Raw genomic sequence first — 22,119 nt, 5'->3', positions numbered from 1 at the left:
TCCTCCTGTGTTTCACCCCCAAATCAGGTCTATATTAGCTTCATGTTTCAGGGGAATGATTTGCTATTCCCACTTGAAAAGGAATAAAAAGAGGCTCAGAGAGGTCAGATGACTGGCTGCCCAAGACAGCTCCCGAGCCCAGACCTTCTCTCTTGACGCCATGCCAACCCTCTCGGTTTCAGGTACTTTCTTCTCCTCTGCATGGCCTTGCTGTTTTTCCTCTGAGAATACAAACTGTTAATTGTTATGTATGGAGTCTTGTTTTATAACTGAACGTTAACAACTAAAATGTCTTCCTTTTGTTTTTATTGTTCCTTGGCAGTTTGCGGATTCATTTAACTTTAATCCTCACAAATGGCTTTTGGTGAATTTTGACTGCTCTGCCATGTGGTAAGTTTCCCTCTGCATCAGAGCGTAATCACCCTGTCCCCGCCGCCCTTTAGAGTGGTGACTGCTATGACAGAAGCCGGCAGGGGAGGAGCGGAGCTGGAGGAGCGCTTATCTAGCATTAACAAAAACAGTGCAAAGGAATTTCAGCACGTATTTCTAATTCAGCTGCTTCTGGGTTTTTATTCTTAGATGCGTAATGAATCTAAGTGTAAACGCTTAAAAGCATTTGCTAAGGAAAAATAAAAGTAATTCTATTTGCTAAGAAGTTCTCTGGGAATTCCTACTAGCAGTGCCATCCTCATGTTGGTTATATTTCGAGCAAGAAAAAGAATTCCAAACTTAAAGTGGATGATGTTCCATTACATAGGTGATGCTTCAAGAAATGACTGGGAGTCGCATGAAACACTGGAAACCAGTTCTTTTGAGTTTATTAGAGTAAGAAGTTGGTTAATCAACCTTAGGACCAGGAGGCTTTGCATGAATTTTGCGCAAAATCATTCAGTATGTAATAAAATGAATGGTTTTTCACCTTAGAACGGTTAGGAGAGCAGCTCCCACACAATGCAGCTCCAGTCAGTTCTCCCCTTTACCAGATAGTCAGTTTGCCCTTGAACTAGTTTCTCTCAAGAGAAACCACATCCCCAGTGCTTTACTTCTGTTCAAATCAGGTTCTTTTTTTGTCTTTTCCCTAATGTTTTTTTTTTTTTTTAATGAAGATTAGCTCTGCGCTAACTGCTGCCAATCCTCCTCGTTTTGCTGAGGAAGACTGGCCCTGAGCTAACATCCATGCCCATCTTCCTCTACTTTATATGTGGGACGCCTACCACAGCATGGCTTGCCAAGCAGTGCCATGTCTGCACCCGGGATCTGAACTGGCGAACCCCAGGCTGCCGAAGTGGAACGTGCACACTTAACCACTGCGCCACCGGGCCGGCCCCCCCAAACTTTTGACACGATTTCAAAACCAATATGGGCGTTTCAGACTTAACTTTATCTGAAATACTAATAAGGATTTATAAAAACTATAGCTTCTATGGACATTAATATTCTATTTTACTCTTTGGGTTGTGTTTGTCTATTTTACCTAAAGTGGAACACTTTAAGGATAGTTCATACAGTATGTCAAAAAGTCCCCTTTTTCAAACTTTAATTTAAATCAAAATTTAATTTGGATTGAAACACAGTTCTGTTCTGCTGGGTATTTGGTCAGTTGCAAAGACTTAAAGGAGTTGGAGGTCAGATTGTGGATCCTGAGGAGCCAGCCCTTCAGAGAGCCAGCAGGGGTCCCAGCACAGAGCCAGCAGGGGTCTGGGAGGCCTTTGTTTGGTGAGGGGTGGCTAGCCTTCTCCTGCAGGTCACACAGCAGCCTTAGTTGTCAGTGAGGCACTTGGCAGAGAAAGCCACAAACCCGGCCTGGACAGAGGAGCTGAGGGCTGTTGGGCAATGGAGTGACTGTGACCGGAGTGCCACTGGGCAGTGCTGACCAGAGGAGGGCTTGTGGTGTGCCGTGATGTTTTACTCATTACCTGGGTGAAACATAACATCAGAAATAGATGTTTAATGAGCACTGGTGAGCGTGGGCTCCCTTCAACGGCCTTTATTTAATGTAAGTCACTGGACTCCCACAGCAGCCCCGCGAGCAGGGCACTTACATTACTGCCCGCCTCCTACAGATGGGGAAACTAAAGCTATCAGGGACTAAAAGTATTTTGCAGCACTCATCTATAATCCAAATGTTGAGATATGATAAGGATGAATATAATAAATATAGCATTCTGCACTTGGGTCCAAAAAGTCGGTAAGTGAAGGATGAGAGAAAACAGTCTTTTTCACGGAGCATGACGTGGCTGCCACTGACACTCAGGAGCAGATGCAATGAGAACTGGTGGCTGTGTTTTAATCTGTCTCAGATGGGTCCTCCTTGGCATCCTGTGTTCAGATCAGGCACCACCTGTAAAGGGAAATTTGACAAAGTAAAGGTGACATATAGAAGAGTTGAAGAGAAAATACAGGGATGAGATCATGTCATTTGGAGAATGGAAAGAGGACTGAGGGTTATTAGCCTGTAGAAAAGAATAACCATAAAGCCAAAAGACGCAAGAGCAGCCCCCAGTATTTAAAATTTTACCACAGAGAAGGACAATTAGTTACCCCCTGGGGGTGGAAAATGAGGGGGTTGTCAATATTTGAGGACATTCCTACCTGCCTGAGGGTTTGAAAGGCTAAATAAATCAATGAGTAAAACTCAACTATAGTAGAGGATGTGTTTTCTCTCTCTTGAGCTAATGGGGGTCCCAGACAGAATAAGTGTCAAGGATTTCGGGGTGATTTTATGCATCTGGGAAAATCAGGTCTCTCCCAAACCCAAGGGTTTGTCACAAGATGTCATAAAGACAACCTGAATATCGACTGATGGAGTTTCATTTTGAAGGATTTGCGTTTTAACATAACTGCTCATGTCTACGGTTTTTGGCACGGCGCCTATATTACCTTGCTGGAGCTGCTCTAACAAAGTGCCTCGTACTGGGCGGCTTAAACCACGCAGACTTATTTCCTCACAATTCTGGAGGCTGGAGGTCTGAGAGCAAGGCGTCAGCAGTGTTGGTTTCTCCTGCCTGAGGCCTCTCTCCTTGGCGTGTAGACAGCTGTTTCCTCCCTGTGTCTTCATGTGGTCGTCCCTCTGACATGCCTGTGACCAAATTTCCTCTTCTTCTAAGGACACCAGTCATATTGGATTAGAGCCTAGACATACAACTTCATTTTAACTTAATCACTTCTTTATAGACCCTATCTCACATACAGTCACATTGTGAGGTCCTAGGGGTCAGGACTTCAGACCTTCAACACGGTAATTTTGAGGAAGGGACATAGTCCAGCCCATAATAATGCTCATAAGGAATGATTAGTTAAAGCCTTAAGGCTAATATTTAGGGATTTAAACCAGGTCAGCTTATTTTAAAGCCTATAATCTTCATTATGCCATCTACTTCTGGTTTCATTGATTCTCATGCACTTCTGTTTTCTTTTGATCTCACTACACCCTAACAGCCATTCCCCATTTGTTCTCACTACAGAGAAGTTGCTCTCCCTTCATGCAGGGACCTTTTGGAGCATTGCCCTGCCTGCAGAGGCCATGGGCACTAGGCCCTCCCACACTCGTCCAGACCCCAACCAGGAATTGCACCGCGGTGTTGCTCGTGGAACAGTATCTGCATTGGGGGCAGCCCCATCCAGACCAAGAACAAGGAGGAGGAAAGGGTACAGGTTAACTGGAAGGGATTTGGTTTTGAGCACAGAGGAGCTGAAACTGAGCAATATTGTCCCTAGGCTCTAGGAGTCTCAGCCGTGGGACAGTGTTTCCAATAAATAAAATAGACGCAAAGTCAATCGAGGAATGAAATAAAATCAAATTTGGGCCAGTGCAGATTGAGGTCCACGTGATGAGGAGGTTCGAGGGAAGAGTTTGGGAAGGGAGAGGGGAGAGAGTCAGGTGAGAAGTTTGGGGAGCACCTGGGAGCTGGAAGGGAGAAAGGAATGTGCAAAGGAGGCACCTCCATAGGCCCCTTCATTCATTGCCTGATAGTTTGAGATAGAGATCCGGAAAGCGTATTGGGTAAAGTAGCATTTGACAGGGGACCACGTGAGGCTCGAGAAGAATCCATGCAAAAGACCCTGAGGTGGAGGCGGGCACAACAGGGAACTTGGAACAGGGAAAGCCGTGGAAGATCATTTTTGTACACGAAATGGATTTAAATTTAAATTTAAATGTAATTGAATCCATATGGAGTTAAATTTGTTTTGAATAAGCTGCTCACATTTCAAAGTTGCTGTTTTTACATAAACATACAGCTTTTTAATGTCTCATTAGTTCATGAGAGCCCTTTACAGCACCATTTCCGTAGGTCACTGACACTGGGGCTGAGCTGGTCTGGGCAGGGCACACACCTTGTCACCAGGCACAGTGCCACTGACCTCTGCAACAGTCACACGGTGTTGGAATGTTGTCCTTATTTTATGGATGAGGCAAGTGGAGTTCTGAGATGTTTCATGAATTTGCTTACAGGCACACAACTATCTGCACCAGAACCACAGATACAACTTTTGATGGCAATAGGGGTGATGTTTTAAAACACCAGTACTGAGTAAAAAGAGTCAGAAACAGATTGTGTATCTCACAGGATGCAGATTAAGAATATATGCACGCAAAGCGATACACGTTTTACAAACACACATACAAATGACAGAGCGCAAAAAGAACACATTGAAATTGTTCCAGAGGGACACAGAAGAAATTGGAGAATGAAGGGCTGTTTTTTGGTGTGAATGAGGCAAAATCAGGCCCTGATTCTAGTTCCGCTTTGTTCAAGCTGTCACTGATTCTGCTTTCTCTCTGAATGGTGAAAATTGTCCTGTATTTTAGCCCAGGCATGTACAGCCTAAAGGCCAGGGATGAATAGATGGACCGCAGCATCCCTCTCCTCTTTGCACTGCATCCCTCTCCTACCTGAGCGTGCTTGGGCCAGGATGGGTGGCCTGCGTGTTTGTGGAGGATGTAAGGACAGGGCGGCAGTGCTTTGCAACATGGTAACAGGGAGTGGGGAGAGAATGAAGGCTGAGAATCTACTCAGAGGCTTTTTGCACTGTGCTGAAAATCCAGGAATCAAATATACATATTCTGTTATTCTAAGAAGTTATTGCTGTAAAATGAGATGTCCTAACATAGATGATAAGGATGCTTGTAAGAACTGGATTTCAGAACAGAACTGGCCTCCCTCCACACTCCTCAGAGTTGAAAACAGGCAAACAAACAATCCTAAATTGTAAATTTTTTATAGATGTGTTTAAAGATTTTGCTTATACAACAAAAAAGATATAATGGATTTTTTTTTTTTTTATTGCTCTCACTGGCTTTTTTGTATTCCTTAAAATCAGAAGTGTCTCTCTTTTGTTTAATGAAATTTTACCAATGGTTAGTCCATAATTTAAAGTAAACATGTTGGTTATATTCTTTATGTATTTAAATGGACAAGGTAATTGAAGATTCTAAAACTTGCAATCATTACAAGCACAGTAAATACATTTCATAATGATTTCATATTGTGTTCATAAGCTTTTTATTGTTCATTTGGTATTCTGAATCTTTTATATGTAAATATAAACCATTCTGCTCAGACCTTAATGTTTCTTTAATACCAGATCTTCTTCAAAGCAAGCCTCAAATCCCACACACACCAAGGGCATGTTTTATCTACCTTTAAAAAGAGGCTTGATTTTTTTTTCCCAGATAAAATTGATTTTTAATAAATAGTTTTATAGCTTTTGTATGCTTCTGTTACATTTTCTTTTTAATTCAGTTACTTGGAAAGATTTTTGATCACTCTAGCTATGGTAAGACTTGATTGCAGAACTTGTTTTAGAAGTGTTAGTGCACAGATTTCTACGAATGTTTTTGGTTTCTTTGCACTTTGGTCCTTGTGCCGTTTAGTATTTTGAAGGCTTTCTAGCTGTTACTGGCACCAAGAGGTAACGAGAGTTCATTCAGTGAGCCATGCACATTATTGTAGATTTTTTTTAAAAGACCACTTAAAAAGCTATACTTTCAACACAGCACAGGAGTCCCCGTGCCCTTATCCCTCAGGGTCATCCTTCAGGAGTATATTTGGTGACAGGAAGAGACTTTCCTCACCGTGAGGCTCATTTTGCGTGAGATAACTCTGATACCTAGAAAGCACGTGTCTATGTGTGTATGCGTGCATACACATGTTTATTTGTTTAAGTAAAGTCTTCCTCTTTGTAATACCGTTAAACTTTACAAGGAAAAGCAGAGCTAGTACCTAAACATTGAAGAGCAGACACCACAGACCCATTGGATCACGAGTCAATGAATAAAGTACACACAATGGGAAACTGGAAACACCAGGAACTGAATGAATCTAAAGCCACAACAGAACTTGTGGCAAGTGGCTAAAGTAGGACTTAGAGGACAGACTTCAACAGAAAAGATGAAAACCAGGAAATAATGAGCCAAGAAAATAATGAGCCAGAAAATGAAGCTAGAAAACAGCAACAGGATAAACTCCCCAAAACTAGAAGGAGGGAAATAATAAAGATTAAGAGATATCAATGATATAGAAGATAAAAATTTGGTAGAGTGGATCAATAGAGCTGCATGTTGGACCTTGATCTGCCTTGTAAAATGGATGCTCTCCGGAGAGCTGGATCAAAAATGGAGCAAACAGAGGTAAATTGTAATGGATATAGGAAGGACTAACCACAGCTATTGCAGAGATTTAAAAAAATAGTAACTGAGTACTGTGAATAACATCATGCTAAAAATTGCCTACAAATGTACATAACAATAACTACAAAACGCGTTACCAAACTGATTCCAGAATAAATAGAAAACCTAAAAAATCTTACAGCTGTTAAAGACAATGTGCCAATAGTTAAATTTTCACACAGCAGTAATCTCCAAACTCTTCTAACAGCAAGATCTACCAAATTGTCAAGGCATTTATAGGTCCAATCAAGAATATAACTCAAAGCGAACAGCAAGGAGGACACACACCCTCCCTCACAAAAAAAAGTAACTGTAACTTTGATTCCAAAACCAGATGAGAAGCTGAGAAAGAAAACTATAGGACAAGCTCACAAACTTAAATGGTGAAATTCTAAGTGAAACATTAGCAAATAAAATTCAACGATGTTTTAAATTAAAAAGATAGTATATCATGACCAAAATGTGTTTATCCCAGATATGCCTGAGTGGTTTAGAAATATTAGAAGATTTTTATGTGTCATTCACCATGTTAATAGTAAAGGAGAAAGAAGTTATTACATTAGATGCAGAAAAAGCATTAGATAAATGCAACACCCATTTAGGACAAAACTCTTAGTAAAATAGGAACAGAAGCAAACTTTCTTAATCTGATTAAAAATATCTCCCAAAAAGCTACACTAAACCTGTTCTCAATGGTGAAATATTAGAAGTACTCCCGTTAAAATCAGGAAAATAAAAGGAGCGCCATAGTCCCCACTTGTATTCGACCCTGTGCTCTCCTAACCTTGTTGTGAGAGGACAAAGAAGTAAAAGTGTAAGAATCAGAATGGAAGCTGTAAAACTTCATTATTCTCAGATGATGTGACTGCAATAAAAAGAGAATCTTCAATGAAAGTATTATTATTAGTAAGGTAGTAAGATTTCTAGATACACAACATTTTTTAAGGTTGCATATAATGTTTTACATATATAATGAGCAGTTCATGTAATTTTTTAAAAAGAATACTCTTTATAATAGCAAGAAGAGATATAGGATTACTATGAATAATTGTATAAAAACTTGTATATATTTTTATGAAGAAAATTAAATAATTTTCTGAAGCCATTCCAGAATTCCTGACTGAATGGAGTGGTATGTTATCTATATGGAGGGGGAAACTCAATGTAAGACCCCAGTACAATTCTAATAAGTATCCTGACTAGATATTTTCATGGAATTTGATAAAGCTGATCCTAATACTTACATGGGCCCAGAATACCCAAGAGAATAGTGAAGAAAAATTTGGTGGGAATCACGCCCCAGCCAACATCAACGGGCATGTGAAGCAACATTGTTGGAGCCAGGATAGTCCCGGCGTGGCACAGAGGGGCGGAGATAAGAAGAGAGAGCCCAGAAACAGCCCACAAGTTTCTAGATTAGCATTCCTACTATTGACAGAATTTTCACAATCCAATATACAATAGAGACAAACAACCTAACAGAAAAATAAACAACAATTTTCTCACCAAAGAGGAAACAGGAGTGGCCTCTATAAAAGCAAAGTTACTCAACTTCATTAGTAATCAGAAATGCAAATCAAAATCACACCAAAACACTGTCAGTTGTAGAAAATAAAGTCTCTCCACACTGAATGCTGGCCAAGATGCGAATGCAGGAGCTCATGGGCTGCAGCCTTGGAGATTAATTTGGCACTGCATCCACCCAGGTCATAGACTTCATGCCTTTCCCTGACTTATGCCATGACTAGACACGAGTCACCAGGAGGCACCAGGAGTGTTCACTCAGCATAGGTTGTCTAACAATAAATGGGAAACAATAGGAGAAGGGATCAGCTGTGATCTGTTCATGGGGTGGAATCCAGTGAAGTAGTAAGGATGAATGGATGACAACCACTTGGATGAATGGGTGGAAGCTCAGGAGTAAATTTTCTAGAGAAAAAGCGAGTTATAGAAAAATACACAGAGAGCGATGCCATTATGTGTGAACAACTTATGTTTATGTTATGTTATGTTTAAAAATGTGCAAAACAATATTACAGATTACTTGGGAATTTGCCTAGAACACTGTAGGAGTGATAAACCACGTGCAGCCTGTGGCTGCCTGGGGTTGGGTGGGGGGGTGGCGGGGAGGGCAGGGACACATATGGAAGAATGAACTATGTGGGCAAGTTTGGTTTATAAGTAGCAGAGTGGACGCATTATTATTTATACTTTTTTGCATGGCTCTAACAATGAATGTTTTTTAATTAAAAAAAAAAAAGAAACCCCATTCCAAGGTCATGACAGGCATCAGTGAGTAGTCAAGTGTGAACTTCATTCACAAGGGCAAAGTCCTACTGAGAACGATGAGCATTTCTACCCCTTTCTCTCTTGCTGTCCCCCTCTCTTTAAGGCTAAGCACAGAGTTTTTTTCTAGTCCAGAGAGCCAAAGCAAATTCCTCCAGTGGCTCCTCACACAGTGCCCATGATGCGACAAAATTCCATATACACACACCTAACACCAGGTGCTATCCGTTTTCTTCCACAGGTCAGAGCGAGAGTAAGCACCAGTCAGTCATTATTGCTTACTGGTGCAGTCTGTCTTTTAACCCTCTGAGGTAATAACACCTCAGTTACCTTCCATAAATAAATCTAGCCTCTTTCTTGTCTCCTTATTGGTAAGCCACACCCTGGCATCCTATTTCGTGCTCACTAGGTGTTATTTTTTAGGGACTCGCACGTTGTATTTGCTTTCAAGCCTAAGCTACTGTCAGACTGACATTTCTTCTCTAGTTTGTCCCTAGGACACTCTATTTGCCACAGAATTGCTTTGAGATGGTGTCCACACTGCCAAATGAGGAGGGGGGGCGACTATCATAAAGCTCAGACCTTCAAATCCCAGTGCAAGTGAGAGCTTTGACCTGAGTTATCCAGAACGACTGTCGCCATCCATGTTCCATGGTGTGAAAGGATTGAGCCTGAGGACGTGTGGTAGCACCGGGCACTGCCTTCTTACCATTAGCCCTCTGTTCATCCCACACACACTATGAGGCCCGTCAGGCCAGGCGCTGTGCTAGGCCTGGAAGGACAGAAAGGAATAGACACTAACCTGCTGGGTTTCTCCTGACATCAGTCCTCCAGCTCTCCAGACACCAGCTGGTGCCCCACAACTCACTGCTGACACTAACTACCTGCAGTTGGCACAGAACCCCCAGGTTTAAGGGCTCAATCCCACAAGCCAGTCACAAAGAGAGGGTCCCAGGTTAGCCACACTTTTGTCCAACTTGGCTATAGAGTCGGGGCTTCCCACAACCCCTCCCCTTCAGGTTCAACCATTTGTTAGAACAGCTCACAGCGCTCAGGAAAGCACTTCCCTTACATTGACTGGTTTGTTATAAAGGATACAAATGAACAACCAAGTGGAAGAGATGCATGGGCCAAGATAGGGGTGGGGTGGGGGGCACAGAGCTTCCCTGTCCTCTTGAGGTGTGCCTCCCTCCCAGCACCCTGATGTGCTTAGTAACCCCAAAGCTCTCTGAACCTTGTCATTTAGGGGCTCGTATGGAGGGTCACTGAATTGGTATGATTGATTAACTCACTGGCCATTGGCGATTAACTCGATCTCCAGACCCTCTCCCCTCCTGGAGACTGGGGGGTGGGGCTCAAAGTTCCAACCCTCTAATCAAGACAGTTTTCCTGGCAGCCAGCCCCCACTCTAAAGATATCTAGGGGCCCCCAGCCACCAGTCATCTCATTGGCATATGAAAGACACAATTATCACTCCAGAGATTCCAAGGGTTTTGGGAGCTATGTGCCAGGAGCCAGGGATAAAGACTAAATATTTACTTTCTTTTTTTTTTTTTTAAAGATTTTTTATTTTTTCCTTTTTCTCCCCAAAGCCCCCCAGTACATAGTTGTGCATTCTTCGTTGTGGGTTCCTCTAGTTGTGGCATGTGGGACGCTGCCTCAGCGTGGTCTGACGAGCAGTGCCATGTCCGCGCCCAGGATTCGAACCGACGAAACACTGGGCCGCCTGCAGCGGAGCGCGCGAACTTAACCACTCGGCCACGGGGCCAGCCCCTAAATATTTACTTTCTATTAACCCCCCAAGGTGCTTGGAGCTCTGCAAATTAATGCCATGTTACAGTGAGGCCAGGGGTGGTAGGAGCATAAACAAGGGCATGCATGCAGATTAGGGTCCCAGGAAGGGGTCCTGAAGCAGGTGTGTCTGAGCTGAGCCAGGTGGAAGAGGGGACAGGACACAAGGGCTGCACAGCCCCATCTGCGGCGCTTCCTCATTAAGCCCCATCATTTGTTCTCCAAAACCAGGGTGAAAAAGAGAACAGACCTAACAGGAGCCTTTAAACTGGACCCTGTCTACCTGAAGCACAGCCACCAGGATTCAGGTAAACTGTTGTCTTGCTTTTTGCCGTCTGTTCCTGGTTTTGTCCTCATCAGAGCTGCATTCAAAGTGCCTAAGAGCCAGAGAGGAAGATTCAAGTCCACAAAGACTAGCCCAGTGGGTGCTAAGCATGGCGCCGAGGAGGAGCTGCTTCCCGTGGGGTGGGGTGGGGCAGTGATGAGGCCTTGGGCACCCTCGGTGGAGCCCCCACTCCAGAACTGCTCAGTGCAGGAGCATTGGGGGGCCTATAGGGCAGGGAAGGGCACGCACGGTTTTCAATACTGGTGTGGACACCTCCAGCAAAGAAACTTTAAAATAACGACTGCCCTAGTGTCTCTGAAAGAGAGTGTGCATCCGTTTATTCCAGTTCCACCAGGGGGAAGGAAGGAAATGAAGAAAGCTGGGCTGGAGGTGTCAGGGAGCGAAGAGAAAATTGATGACACCGGGCAGGATTGGGACACAAATGCCACCTCCTCCTCTGGGTTGGTAGACCTGCTCTCAGTGCCTGCACTGGTGATGCAACAGTGAATGAGGCCCTGTGCCTGGCTGCAAAGTCTGGTGGGGAAGCGACAGCAGCAGCCTGGCGTGGGCTGCTCTCAGAGGCCACAGCGGGCTCACAACATGGTGAGGGGGCCTCCAGGTTGGCTTCCCAATGATGAGGGCAGAGAGGGGTCATGGCCAGGTGTCTGAGTCATGGTGAGAATAGAGCATTCCCCGGTACAGAGACGCTGGAGAGATTTTTCCTGTGCCTCCTCAGGAAACGCCCTTCTGTAGCTCAGCACAATTCCTATAAAACACAAAATGGCTCCTTTCCTTTGGCTACTGTCCTCACCTGCAGGCCACGGCCAAACACCGAATCATGTTACTACAAGCGGGCCCCGAGGAGGGGCCAACAGAGTAGAAATCCAGATTCTCTGATGTTCTTATCAAAGATAAAAATCTGATATTTAGAATAATGATCCCAGTGATACAAAAGTTTAAAAAAAAATCATGGAATGAGAAATTTCAGAATGTGAACAGTACTTGCAACTTGATGGCATAATTATTTGTGAATTTTCTTAATTTTCTCTACATTTTTACATTTTTAAAAACACTGTAATTAGAAATATTATTTTTAAGTGTCGATGTTCTCAGGTGAAGTGCAGACACACATCCCTACAGACGGCACAGCAGTCCCTAACCGCAGGAGCATCACATGCGGCTCACTTGACCACCTGGCAGCAGTGAGCCATGTGTAATCGGCAGGTCTTTTCAGTCCTCTCCCCATTAGGGTTGCACCTGTCTCCATCACACAGAGACAGGATTCCTGGGTCCACCTGGAGCAGCACCCATCTGTCCACACCCATCAGAGCCTCTGGGCTGCGACCAGGGTTCACAGCCCGCCTGGCCTGGCCCCAGCCTGCTGTGCCAGCCTCACCTCCTCAGTATTTCTCCACAGTCTGCTTCTACACCTCTGTGCCCGCACACTTTTACATATGTTGTCTCATTGGACGCATGCCAACCAGTGGTATACATTGAACTAGGACCAAAAGAAATGGGAAATTTTTTTTTTTGAGAACAGATAATTCTGTCACAATGCTGGTAAGAGGGAAAAGTGGCTGCACCTGTCATATAGACTTTTCAGATAAATTCTTTAGATATAAAAGCTGTACATTTGGAAAATGGAAAAGAGTAAACAGTGAGTGGGAACGTTCCCATAACCCCACCACCCAAATTCAGACACTGCTGATGTGTGGTTGTGTTTCTCGCCAGTCTTCTCTCATGCATTGTTTGGTTTCATTGTTTTTATTACTGTATGCCATTTGCCAATTTAGAAGCTGCTCACCCCACATATTTTATGTAATTGTAAAGATTTACAAGGCATATAAAATATGTTAAGTAGTCCACAGTATGAGTCAAACCATCATTGTAGGAAATTGCTGGCAGAGAGGGCTTTGGCGTTCTTGATGTTAACAGGAAACACTTGCACAGCGAAGCTCCCAGCTGAAATATGTCTTCAGGCAGTCCTTAAAGAAGGAGCTTCACTGAGCTGGAGACACCATCTTTCACTAACCTTGTTGTTTGGCCGTAGAAGCCACTACTTGTGAAGCCTCTTACTTACAGCTTTAGTTGCACCATCCAATAGACTTTTCTACAGAGAAGGAAATGTTCTGTAAGTCAGCATTACCCTATACAGCAGCCACATGTGGCTATTGAACATCTGAAATGTGGCTATTCTGACTGAGGACTCAATTTTTAATTTTATTTAATTTTAATTAAATTTAAATAGCCATATGTGACTAGTAGCCATAGAGATGGTACAGTGATATAAACTAAAAAGAGGGACATTCGTTTATCTTCATTTGCAGTGTCACCTGGGTTTTCAACAAATTCTTATAGAGTGTTTATTACATGCAAGTATGCTTTTGGGCACTGTTATTTTATTTCTATTGGCATCTATGAATCCCTGTCAGATTACTTCTGGTGACTCTGCTGTTGATGTCTATTTGTTAACAACTTTGTTCCATATGGCGTAAAGAAGAGAGTTTTGGTTGGGAGTTGACATAGGCTGTGTGTCTTTGGGCTTGCGTCTCAGAGTCACTCAAAATAAGGAGGTTGAGTCTTGCAAAACAGCCCTGCATGTTCTCCCATCTCTACCATTTTATGATGCTAATTGAGAAAACACCTGGTCTTTCCGGATGGCAGTCAGGACATCATAAGAAGTTGTGACTTTAGATTTTCCATAGTGACTTTAGACCACAGTGAGGTCCTGCTGTGGCCACGCCGCAGCCACTCTTACCTCAGAATGCTTAGGAGCCACAGCGTGCCTTGTCTGGCCTAAGTTAGAGGATCGGATGTCCAAAACCCAGGACTGCAAACATCTTTGTAATTCCACCATAATCCTTGCCCAGCATCACCAGATAGAAACTCCCATCTATGAGATTCTTTGTCTAGGGTTCTTTCCCCCATATGATGCCAGGATTTACTGCTTTAGGCAAGAGAGGAGACTAAAATGCCAGCCATTTTCATAACCACTATGAAGCCATTGAATCCAGGATAATGAAATTGACTCACAGGGTATCTGGTCTGTGCCAGACACTGGACTAAGATCTGAGAACATGGAGATGAATACTCATCAAGAGTTTGATTCTTTTTTATATTCTAATCACTCTATCTCAAATTCACCTTCCCATGCATGCATGAATGAATGATGAAGGCTTTACATGATCTGAATGTCAATGTACCGCTGGAACTAGAAGAAATCTCAGATTTTCATGCTTATGTCACTGCAGAAAGTAAGGCAAATGGGAATCCATTCATAGTTTAGCATTTCCAATTTGTGTTCTGTGCATTCTGCTCTCCAGGAACCTCCTAGAATCTGTTACCTCGGAAAGTGCCACAAAGAACACCCAGCCCCAGCCCTGGAAGGTCTCATGTCTGGTTCAGGAGATGACGGATGGGATATAAGAAATTTACCTTTAAGTTGAGAAGCGTTAGCCACATAATGTACCAATGTGTCTAATGTTTCTTTTTTTCCTCTTTTCTAGGGCTTATCACTGACTACAGGGTAAGTGGGAAGTCTGTCACACTGAGCTCTAGGTCTGTGGTAATCCAAAATATGAATGCAGCTGGATGCTATTATGGGCTATAAGTCCTGCTGCCTCCTGTTCCTCTCATTATCAGGGTCCCACCAAAGGACACCTTCTAACTGGGTCCTAAAGAGCAAATCAGACCAGGCAGTAGACAGCTCTGCTGAACCCACCCATTGCAGCTCTCAGGTCAGAAGGAAAGGATCTTGCCTGTGCTCCTCGGAAGGGGACAGGGACTTCTGCACCCAGATTCCTCTGTCCGTTCTACACTATTGCTGCGTGCCTCGAGCCGGGATCCTGAGGGCAGGAGGAGAATGAAGAATCAGAGCCTCAAAGGGCAGCCTCTTAACTGGCTTCTCTGATGGCAAGACTCCTTTCCCAACCAGGAGCCATGGGCTGCTCTGGCAGCTTCTCAGAGGTGCACAAGGCCCCATACCTCCCTCCTGGACCCCTAGGCTGCTGAGGGAGACAGAAGTACAGACAGTCACACATGCCATGAGGATCATTCTGCAGTGCTTGAGCTGCCGTTCTGAGACGGATCTGAAACATCTCAGTCCTCTCTGGTGGCTATTTCTGGCCTGAGGGAAAATGTCCCAACTCCTTAGCTAATCTGATATTCCAGCTTCTCCTTAAACCATTTCTTATACTTTATGATAATGAAGTCCCAGGCATTAAGTGCTGGCAGCTTATGAGTTGTATGTTGTGTCTGGACAGCTTGCATTTGGCCCACCTGCTGTTTTTAAAGGACCTGTTTCCAAGCAGGTGTGAAGCATGATAGCAGCTGGCCCCCACTGACGTCTACCTGGTTTGTGAGGGCCTCTTGAATGCTTGTGCTGCATATTCTGCTGTCACCCTGGAAAGAGCCGGGGGGATGGCACAGAGTGTATTCTAGGCAAATATTTCATGGGTAATGAATGCAATTTGTGAAGGATCGAATGAAAAGGATAGGGAAATTATTTTGGAGCAGAGGGTCTTATAAATACTGATGCACGTAAGTTAGTCCTTAGAATACCATCTTGATGAAGTAGGAGAGGTCACATGGGGCAGACTCAGGGCATCCCCACTAGGAAAGAACACACAGATTGGTGGAGGCCTGAGTGTGGAGGCCTCCCTCTGGGGTTCTGGGCATGCAAAGGGCCTGGGGCATCAGTCTTTCCCTAGGCATTTTGTTCTTTCCATCCCCTCCTCACTTTTGAGAGAGAGAGAGACCACATTCACATAACTTTTATTACAGTATATTGTTATAATTGTCCTATTTTAGTTTTGGTTATTGTTGCTAATCTCTTACTGTGCATAATTTATAAATTAAACTATCATAGGTATGTCTGTATAGGAAAAAACAGAACAAATAGGGTTCAGTACTATCCATGGTTTCAGGCATCCACTAGGGATCTTGGAACATATCCCCCAAGGATAAGGTGGGAAACTGCTGTACTTTATCTTCCCAAACAGCCCCTTGTCCTTCCCCTCTGCATCCTTTCTTCCCTGCTTGAGTACATTCACAACCACTGGAGAGTGACACACCATGTAGAGTGCCAGTCAGCTGACAAATTCAGGAAAAACTAGGGAAAGCTTATTTGAGGTCGTACATGTTGGTGGTGTATTTTCTAGTGACAGCATCTTGCAGGTCATTCTGTGGTGGCCAGTGGAGCAGAAAGAGAGTCAATATTGCTCTAGAAAATGGTGCTAGAACCTCACAGGGAAGATGCAGCAGAGGGGTGTGGCCTTCAACTCCCTCCTTCCTCTTTCTGTAGATGGAGAAACCAGTGAAAGCCCCCACCCCGACCCCCACCACTGTATTGTAAACTCCATGGGGTCAGCGCCACACCTTCGCTGTCTGCTTATGATGGTGTCAGGAAGTGGGAGAATTCCCCCCACCGCTTTTCCTTAAGGTTCTTATGGCTGGCTAAATAATCAAAGAGGCAGGTTAGCAAGAGAAAATCAAACAAAATTTAATAGCATGTATACACGGGAGGAACCCAGACGAAACTGAGGGACTCAGCCATCTGGCTGAGTCCGCCTGTTTAAGTATCCTCAGCTACAGACAAGGAGGACATGATGATCTGGGACTTCAAAGGGGAGGAAGACAATCTACAAAAAGATGGAATGCAAATGTTTGTTAAACAGGTTTTGCTAGGCCCCAAAAATGGGTTGGTTGGTGTCCTTTTATCACACCTATTTTACATCATACTATAGCTATCACATGATATGAGCTCCTTCCTGGAACGGGCCTTCTATGTTGAAGTCCTTTAGGCAGTTTGAGGGGAGAAGGTCGGATGCTCTTCCTGAGACTTTTGAGGCTTCATTTTCTTCAGCTGGAAATAATCTGCATACCAGAGCCCCACATCTTGGGGCGGCCTGCCCTCAACCCCATCAATGGCACCTCAGGCCCAGCTCTGGTCTCGCCCTCTGTGTGCACCCAACAAACATCCATTGAGTGCACACGGTGGACACAGTGTCTCCCAAGTCAACAGCCTGTTCTGCCCCCATCTGTCTCAGAGCTTTGCAAAGAAACCCTCTTGCTGTGGGAACTGCTCACTCCATTGGTAGCTTTGCCGTCCAAGATGGGGCATGGCAGCTGGAGGGCTTGGCCTCCAGGGAATTAACTGCCTCGAAGAGAAACAGGCAGACTGATGAGTCAAAAAGGAAACCAGCTCCTAGGACATTCCTCACTGACGTGTCCTTTTATATTTTCTTTCAGCACTGGCAGTTACCACTGGGTCGAAGATTCCGCTCTTTGAAGATGTGGTTTGTTTTTAGGATGTATGGAATCAAGGGACTGCAAGCCTATATCCGCAAGGTGCCTTTGCTTTCATTATTTATCAGGATAATATTAGGGAGGTCTTAGAAATGACGTAAGATGTCTTGATAAGCAGATATAAGGGATAGACTGGGCTATTGAGATAGGGTATTTATAAGATGGTCAGTGCATGATTATGGACCTTTTAGACCCTTCCATGACACAGGCTATCAGCCCCAGGAGATGGTCAAAGCGAAAACACCACATAGTTGGCACTTGAGCCACATCTTGATGACAGTGAGGTCCAGTCAGCAATGACAACAGTGAAGACACAAGATATTTTTCTCCAAAAACTTCCAGGAAAGAGAATCTTAGAGCTGGGGTGGCATGGGTGTCATCTAGCCTGGTGGTTCTCATACGGGCCCCAGCTGGCAGCACCTGCATGATCTTCATCTCATGGCGTGGGTCCCAGCAACCTCTGTTTTAATAAGTAAACCAGGTAGTATGATGGCCACTGAAATGTGAGAACCATGGATCTGCTCCAAGCCCCATTACCTGCTTTTGTTCCCTAATAAGTGAGGCCAGAATATGTGCTGGGACTTGCCCAAGGCCCACTCATTTGGGCAGTGGTGGCAGGCCTGCTGAATTCCAGCTGGGTCCCTCCCATCCTATTGTCTTTCCTCAGCCGTGACCTTATCCTGAGGACAGAGGTCCTCAGTCTTCAGGGGAACTGGACACCCCTGTGGGTTCCAACTCTAGCCATAGTGACGAGTCAGCCCTTCATTTTATGTCCTGGCACCACAGCTTAGCCTCTGTGCAGCTGCGGGTGGAGTGGGATGGCTCCAGGCCCCCTCCTCTGTGACAGGGCAGATGGCAAGGTGTCCATTTGCAAGCGTTGGCCCAGTGCTTATCGAATGCCACCCACTGGCCTCTCTCTACTGGCAAGGCTATTGTGGGAAAACATGGGTGCTGTAGATCACCCGGAGAATCTATGTGGGGTAGTGAACTAGGAAAGGAGTGTGTGTGAGTTTATGGGTAGGAGAGCCCCCTGTCCCCATTCAAGACCATGGTCTCAAATATAATGAGGATTCAGTTTCTTTGGGGAAAGAAGGTGAAAAACAAGTGGTTTATCTCACCATAAAGATTCCAGCTTTAAGCTCAGAGACAACTGGATGTGATTAAGCTGCTTCATGCTAAAAACACTCCATGCCTCGCTTGAAGAGGGTTAGCAGTCTTGCCTTACAAGGGGAGCACAGGGATGTCAAGGCCCGTCCCTAGGTAGGTGCGTGGCTCTTCCCGGACCCAGCCAGCAGTGGGAGTTGGGGGGGCGGGAGGGGGAATCACCTTCCAGCATGAAGTCTTTGGTGCCCTCTAGTGGCAGCAGATTTATTATGTGACTGGGAACCGCTCATTTAAATGGTGTCTCAGTCCCAACAACATTTTGAGCGAGGGTGCTTCTGCTCAGGTACTCCCCGAGCACCTACAAGCGCGAGCACCATGCTGGGTGCCTGGGATTAGAATGAGCAACACGTGCACCTAGACCGTGGCGAGCCTGTTCTCAGAGCACATATTTGAATCAGCTTTTGAGCTCCATAAACATCTAGAAGTCAAATAATGTGGTGAATTCAGAGAGAGGAAGGTGGTTCTTGAATGTCACGGGGACTGACATGATTCACATCTCTCAGTGGCAAACTCTGTGGACCTGAAGCTTTGGTGTTAGGCAGCTGCATCAGCACCACAGCTTCGGTTTCCTCGCCTGCAGAATGGGTGTAATCGTGCTATCCCTGTGTGTGGGCGGCTAACTATCGTGAGGATGCGTGGTGCAGTGCAGGGCCCTCAGCTAGCACAAGGCAGCTTCTCAAGAGACATGAGCCACTGTCTCTTTTCTAGGACATTTAAATACATCTTAGTAATGTTTATTCTAAAGTTATAAAAGTTGTTTTGGTGGGATTAAAAACAGTCCCCTGAACAGAAGAAAATGATGGTTGGTGATTTTTCTGAAGACACTAGCCCTTTCCTCGTGGTAACGAGTTTCTGCTCAACCTGTGTGGGGACAGCTGGTGAGTGGGTGACATAAACACTTGAAGAAAATGTCTAGAAGCATCTAAATGAATTATGGATGTGCAGTCTAATAAGGTTTTCTAGCTGGTTAGGTTCTGAATTATGTGGTGATGAGAAATTCAGACCGCTTCCCCTTCCCTTTCAAGCACGTCCAGCTGTCTCACAAGTTTGAGTCTTTGGTGCAGCAGGATCCCCGCTTTGAAATCTGTGCAGAAGTCACTCTGGGGCTGGTCTGTTTTCGGCTAAAGGTATGTTTAAGTCGATTTCAGTCTTCTTCATTGTCTTCGAATGCGACAGAGGGGAAAATAGCATTCATTACTTCCATGACGATGTTTCTTAAAAGATCCCAAGATGTGCTGAACACACGCACCTTATTAATCTACCTTGTATAAATGAAGCTGGTTGAGATCCTAACACCCTGACCACTCTCGAGCTAGATTTTCATTTCCAGAATCTCCCCTTCCTCAAGGCCTCCCTTTCAAATCCAAGAAAGCTATCAGGAGAAGGAGTGATGAGTTCAGTTGCATTGTCAAGGAGCTGCCAATTAAAACTCGGCCCTCTGCTTACCATTTCTTTCCCCAACTAATTCTTGGAGCTGTGAGATGATGGTGAGAACCAGTCATGGAAAAACCTGGAGTTTTGACACAAGAGCTGGCAAGGGAGACGCGAGCTCTGTGCACAGCATGAAGTTGTGAGATCTGAGAGAAAGTGTGCAGAGGAAGAGAGAGGGTACACATGCTCAGGTGGACATGGGGAGACGCCTCAGGCACCAGTGTCCCAGATGTGTGGTCCCCTGGAATGACCAGAGGTGGCAGTTCAGTCAGCGTGGGTGTTGGCATCATGCTTTGATTTTTGCCATTAAGCAGAGGTTTTGTTTTTTTCTTTTTAATGCCAGCGTTCTTATAGGACTTTGGTTTTTAAACTTTTAACAGCTTCATTGAGATATCACTCACATACCATATATTTTGTCCATTTAAAGTATACACTTCAAGGATTTTTAGTATATCCACAGAGTTGTGCTGCCATCACCACAATCTAATTTTTGAACATCTTCATCCTTCCCAAAAGAAACTCCATATCCATTAGCAGTCACTCCCTCCTACCTATCCTTGAGGGCCACTGATCTGCTTTCTGTCTCTATGGATTTGCCTATTTTGGACATTCCTATGAATAGCATTATCATTATGTTGTCTGTTGTGAGTGGCTTCTTTCACTTTCTATAATGTTGTCAAGGTTAAGACTTTTATCTTCTTCTTATAATTCACGATGACACCAAACCCACCAGTGTATGGTCGCTGTCCATTTTCTCTTGTGCAACATACTGAGTCCTCCCATTCAGGAATCCCACGGTGCTTTTCAGCTAACACAGGTTTCCTTCTGTGAAACTTACCTTGTTACTTCCATTCCATGAATCCAGTTTCTTCTTGAAGAAGCCTATTATTCAGACATGATGGTTCATTTTTCTGCTTCCACGTCTACTGTCGTGTCATTATTTTATTCTCTCTGTCCCATTCCTCTCCAGTCTGGATTTTAAATCCTCTACATCACTGACTGCTTCAACATATACGTGGTCTTTATTTAACTCAAAGCAGATAAACTGTTGCTATTGCATAATTGATTTCCTTTCATCCTCATCTCAATCAGTCCTCCATTGATCCTATTCTGCATCTTAGTCTATTCTTCTTCTCCTCCTGCTTCTCCTCCTCCTCCTTCTTCTTCTATCTCAGACTGTTTTCTCTTTGTCTCTATTTAACAGAAAACATACCTTGTCCAATTCATTTGAAAATGGCAAGTACATTTTTCCTAATTAACTTGCTTTCATTTCCTGCGCTATATAGTTTTCAGGTGTTTGCTCTTATGCTAAGTCTTCCTGGTAAAATTTCATTCCCTTTGTGTCATAATTTCTTTCTTCTCTATCCTCATCCTTGAATAGGACAAACTTTGTCTAGACCTGGTGTATGACAACAGTTTCTGAATTGCCTTTGGTACATTCACTGTCCCTTTGGGCACCAATAGGAGCCCCACTCAGGCCCACAGCCAGCAACTGGGTGGATGTGCACAGCCTAAGGCCAGTTTCCAGCATCCAGCAGGTGTTCATCCGGGCAGAATTGGACTCTTCTATTCCCACTGGTCCTTCCTGCCTCGACTCCAAGACAGAGTGAGAACACAAACAATACAATCCTGTGAGGGTCGTACCACCAAGCATGCAAGGCCCCACTTCCAGCCCCCTTCTACATGCAATGATATGGCTTATAGGTGGTAGAGTGGCTGCCTGGAAACAGAAGACTGACTGAGAGGAGTTGGGGGAGGATGATGAGAAGAGTGGCGAGACTCACTGCCACGGGAAGCAGCACCCAAGGCAGGGAAGCGACGGCTTCTCTGTTTCTGTGTGATACAAGTTTCCATCTGGTCCACTTGGTGCAAGGGCTGGGCCTCTGGCCCAAGGCTGGTGGGATGCTCCTTGCCAGATGGAAAGTCCACCAATGGTCCCTTGCTCCTATAGTTCGTGGGCAATTTTCCCAGATTCTTGCAATAAGTTGGCTATTAGGCTTCATTTTCTATGTTGCTGAGACTTTCTTCTATATATTTCAGTGAGCCTCCTTCACTGGGACCACCAGAAACCCCATTTCTGCTGTGTAAGCTCATCAGTTTGTAGATCACATATCTAGGAATCTTCATTTTTCCTTAAAGAACCTGG

At 44.5% G+C, this 22,119-nt stretch overlaps 1 protein-coding gene across 3 annotated transcripts in view; it reads left to right on the top strand.

Moving 5' to 3' along the window:
* Nucleotides 1–22,119, top strand: part of DDC (dopa decarboxylase) — a 90,596-nt gene that overhangs the window by 65,732 nt on the left and 2,745 nt on the right. For all 3 annotated transcript variants that reach the window (XM_046669420.1, XM_046669418.1, XM_046669419.1), the window contains exons 9-13: nucleotides 323–390; nucleotides 10,979–11,055; nucleotides 14,579–14,598; nucleotides 17,322–17,420; nucleotides 19,568–19,669. In XM_046669420.1, the coding sequence (XP_046525376.1) occupies nucleotides 323–390; nucleotides 10,979–11,055; nucleotides 14,579–14,598; nucleotides 17,322–17,420; nucleotides 19,568–19,669 (366 nt within the window). The remainder of the gene's footprint in view (nucleotides 1–322; nucleotides 391–10,978; nucleotides 11,056–14,578; nucleotides 14,599–17,321; nucleotides 17,421–19,567; nucleotides 19,670–22,119) is intronic.

This window comes from Equus quagga, chromosome 8, assembly GCF_021613505.1.
Source record: "Equus quagga isolate Etosha38 chromosome 8, UCLA_HA_Equagga_1.0, whole genome shotgun sequence".
Classification (NCBI taxonomy): Eukaryota; Metazoa; Chordata; class Mammalia; order Perissodactyla; family Equidae; genus Equus; species Equus quagga.
Note: the sequence above shows the minus strand (reverse complement) of the source record. Positions and strands in the feature narration are given on the sequence as shown.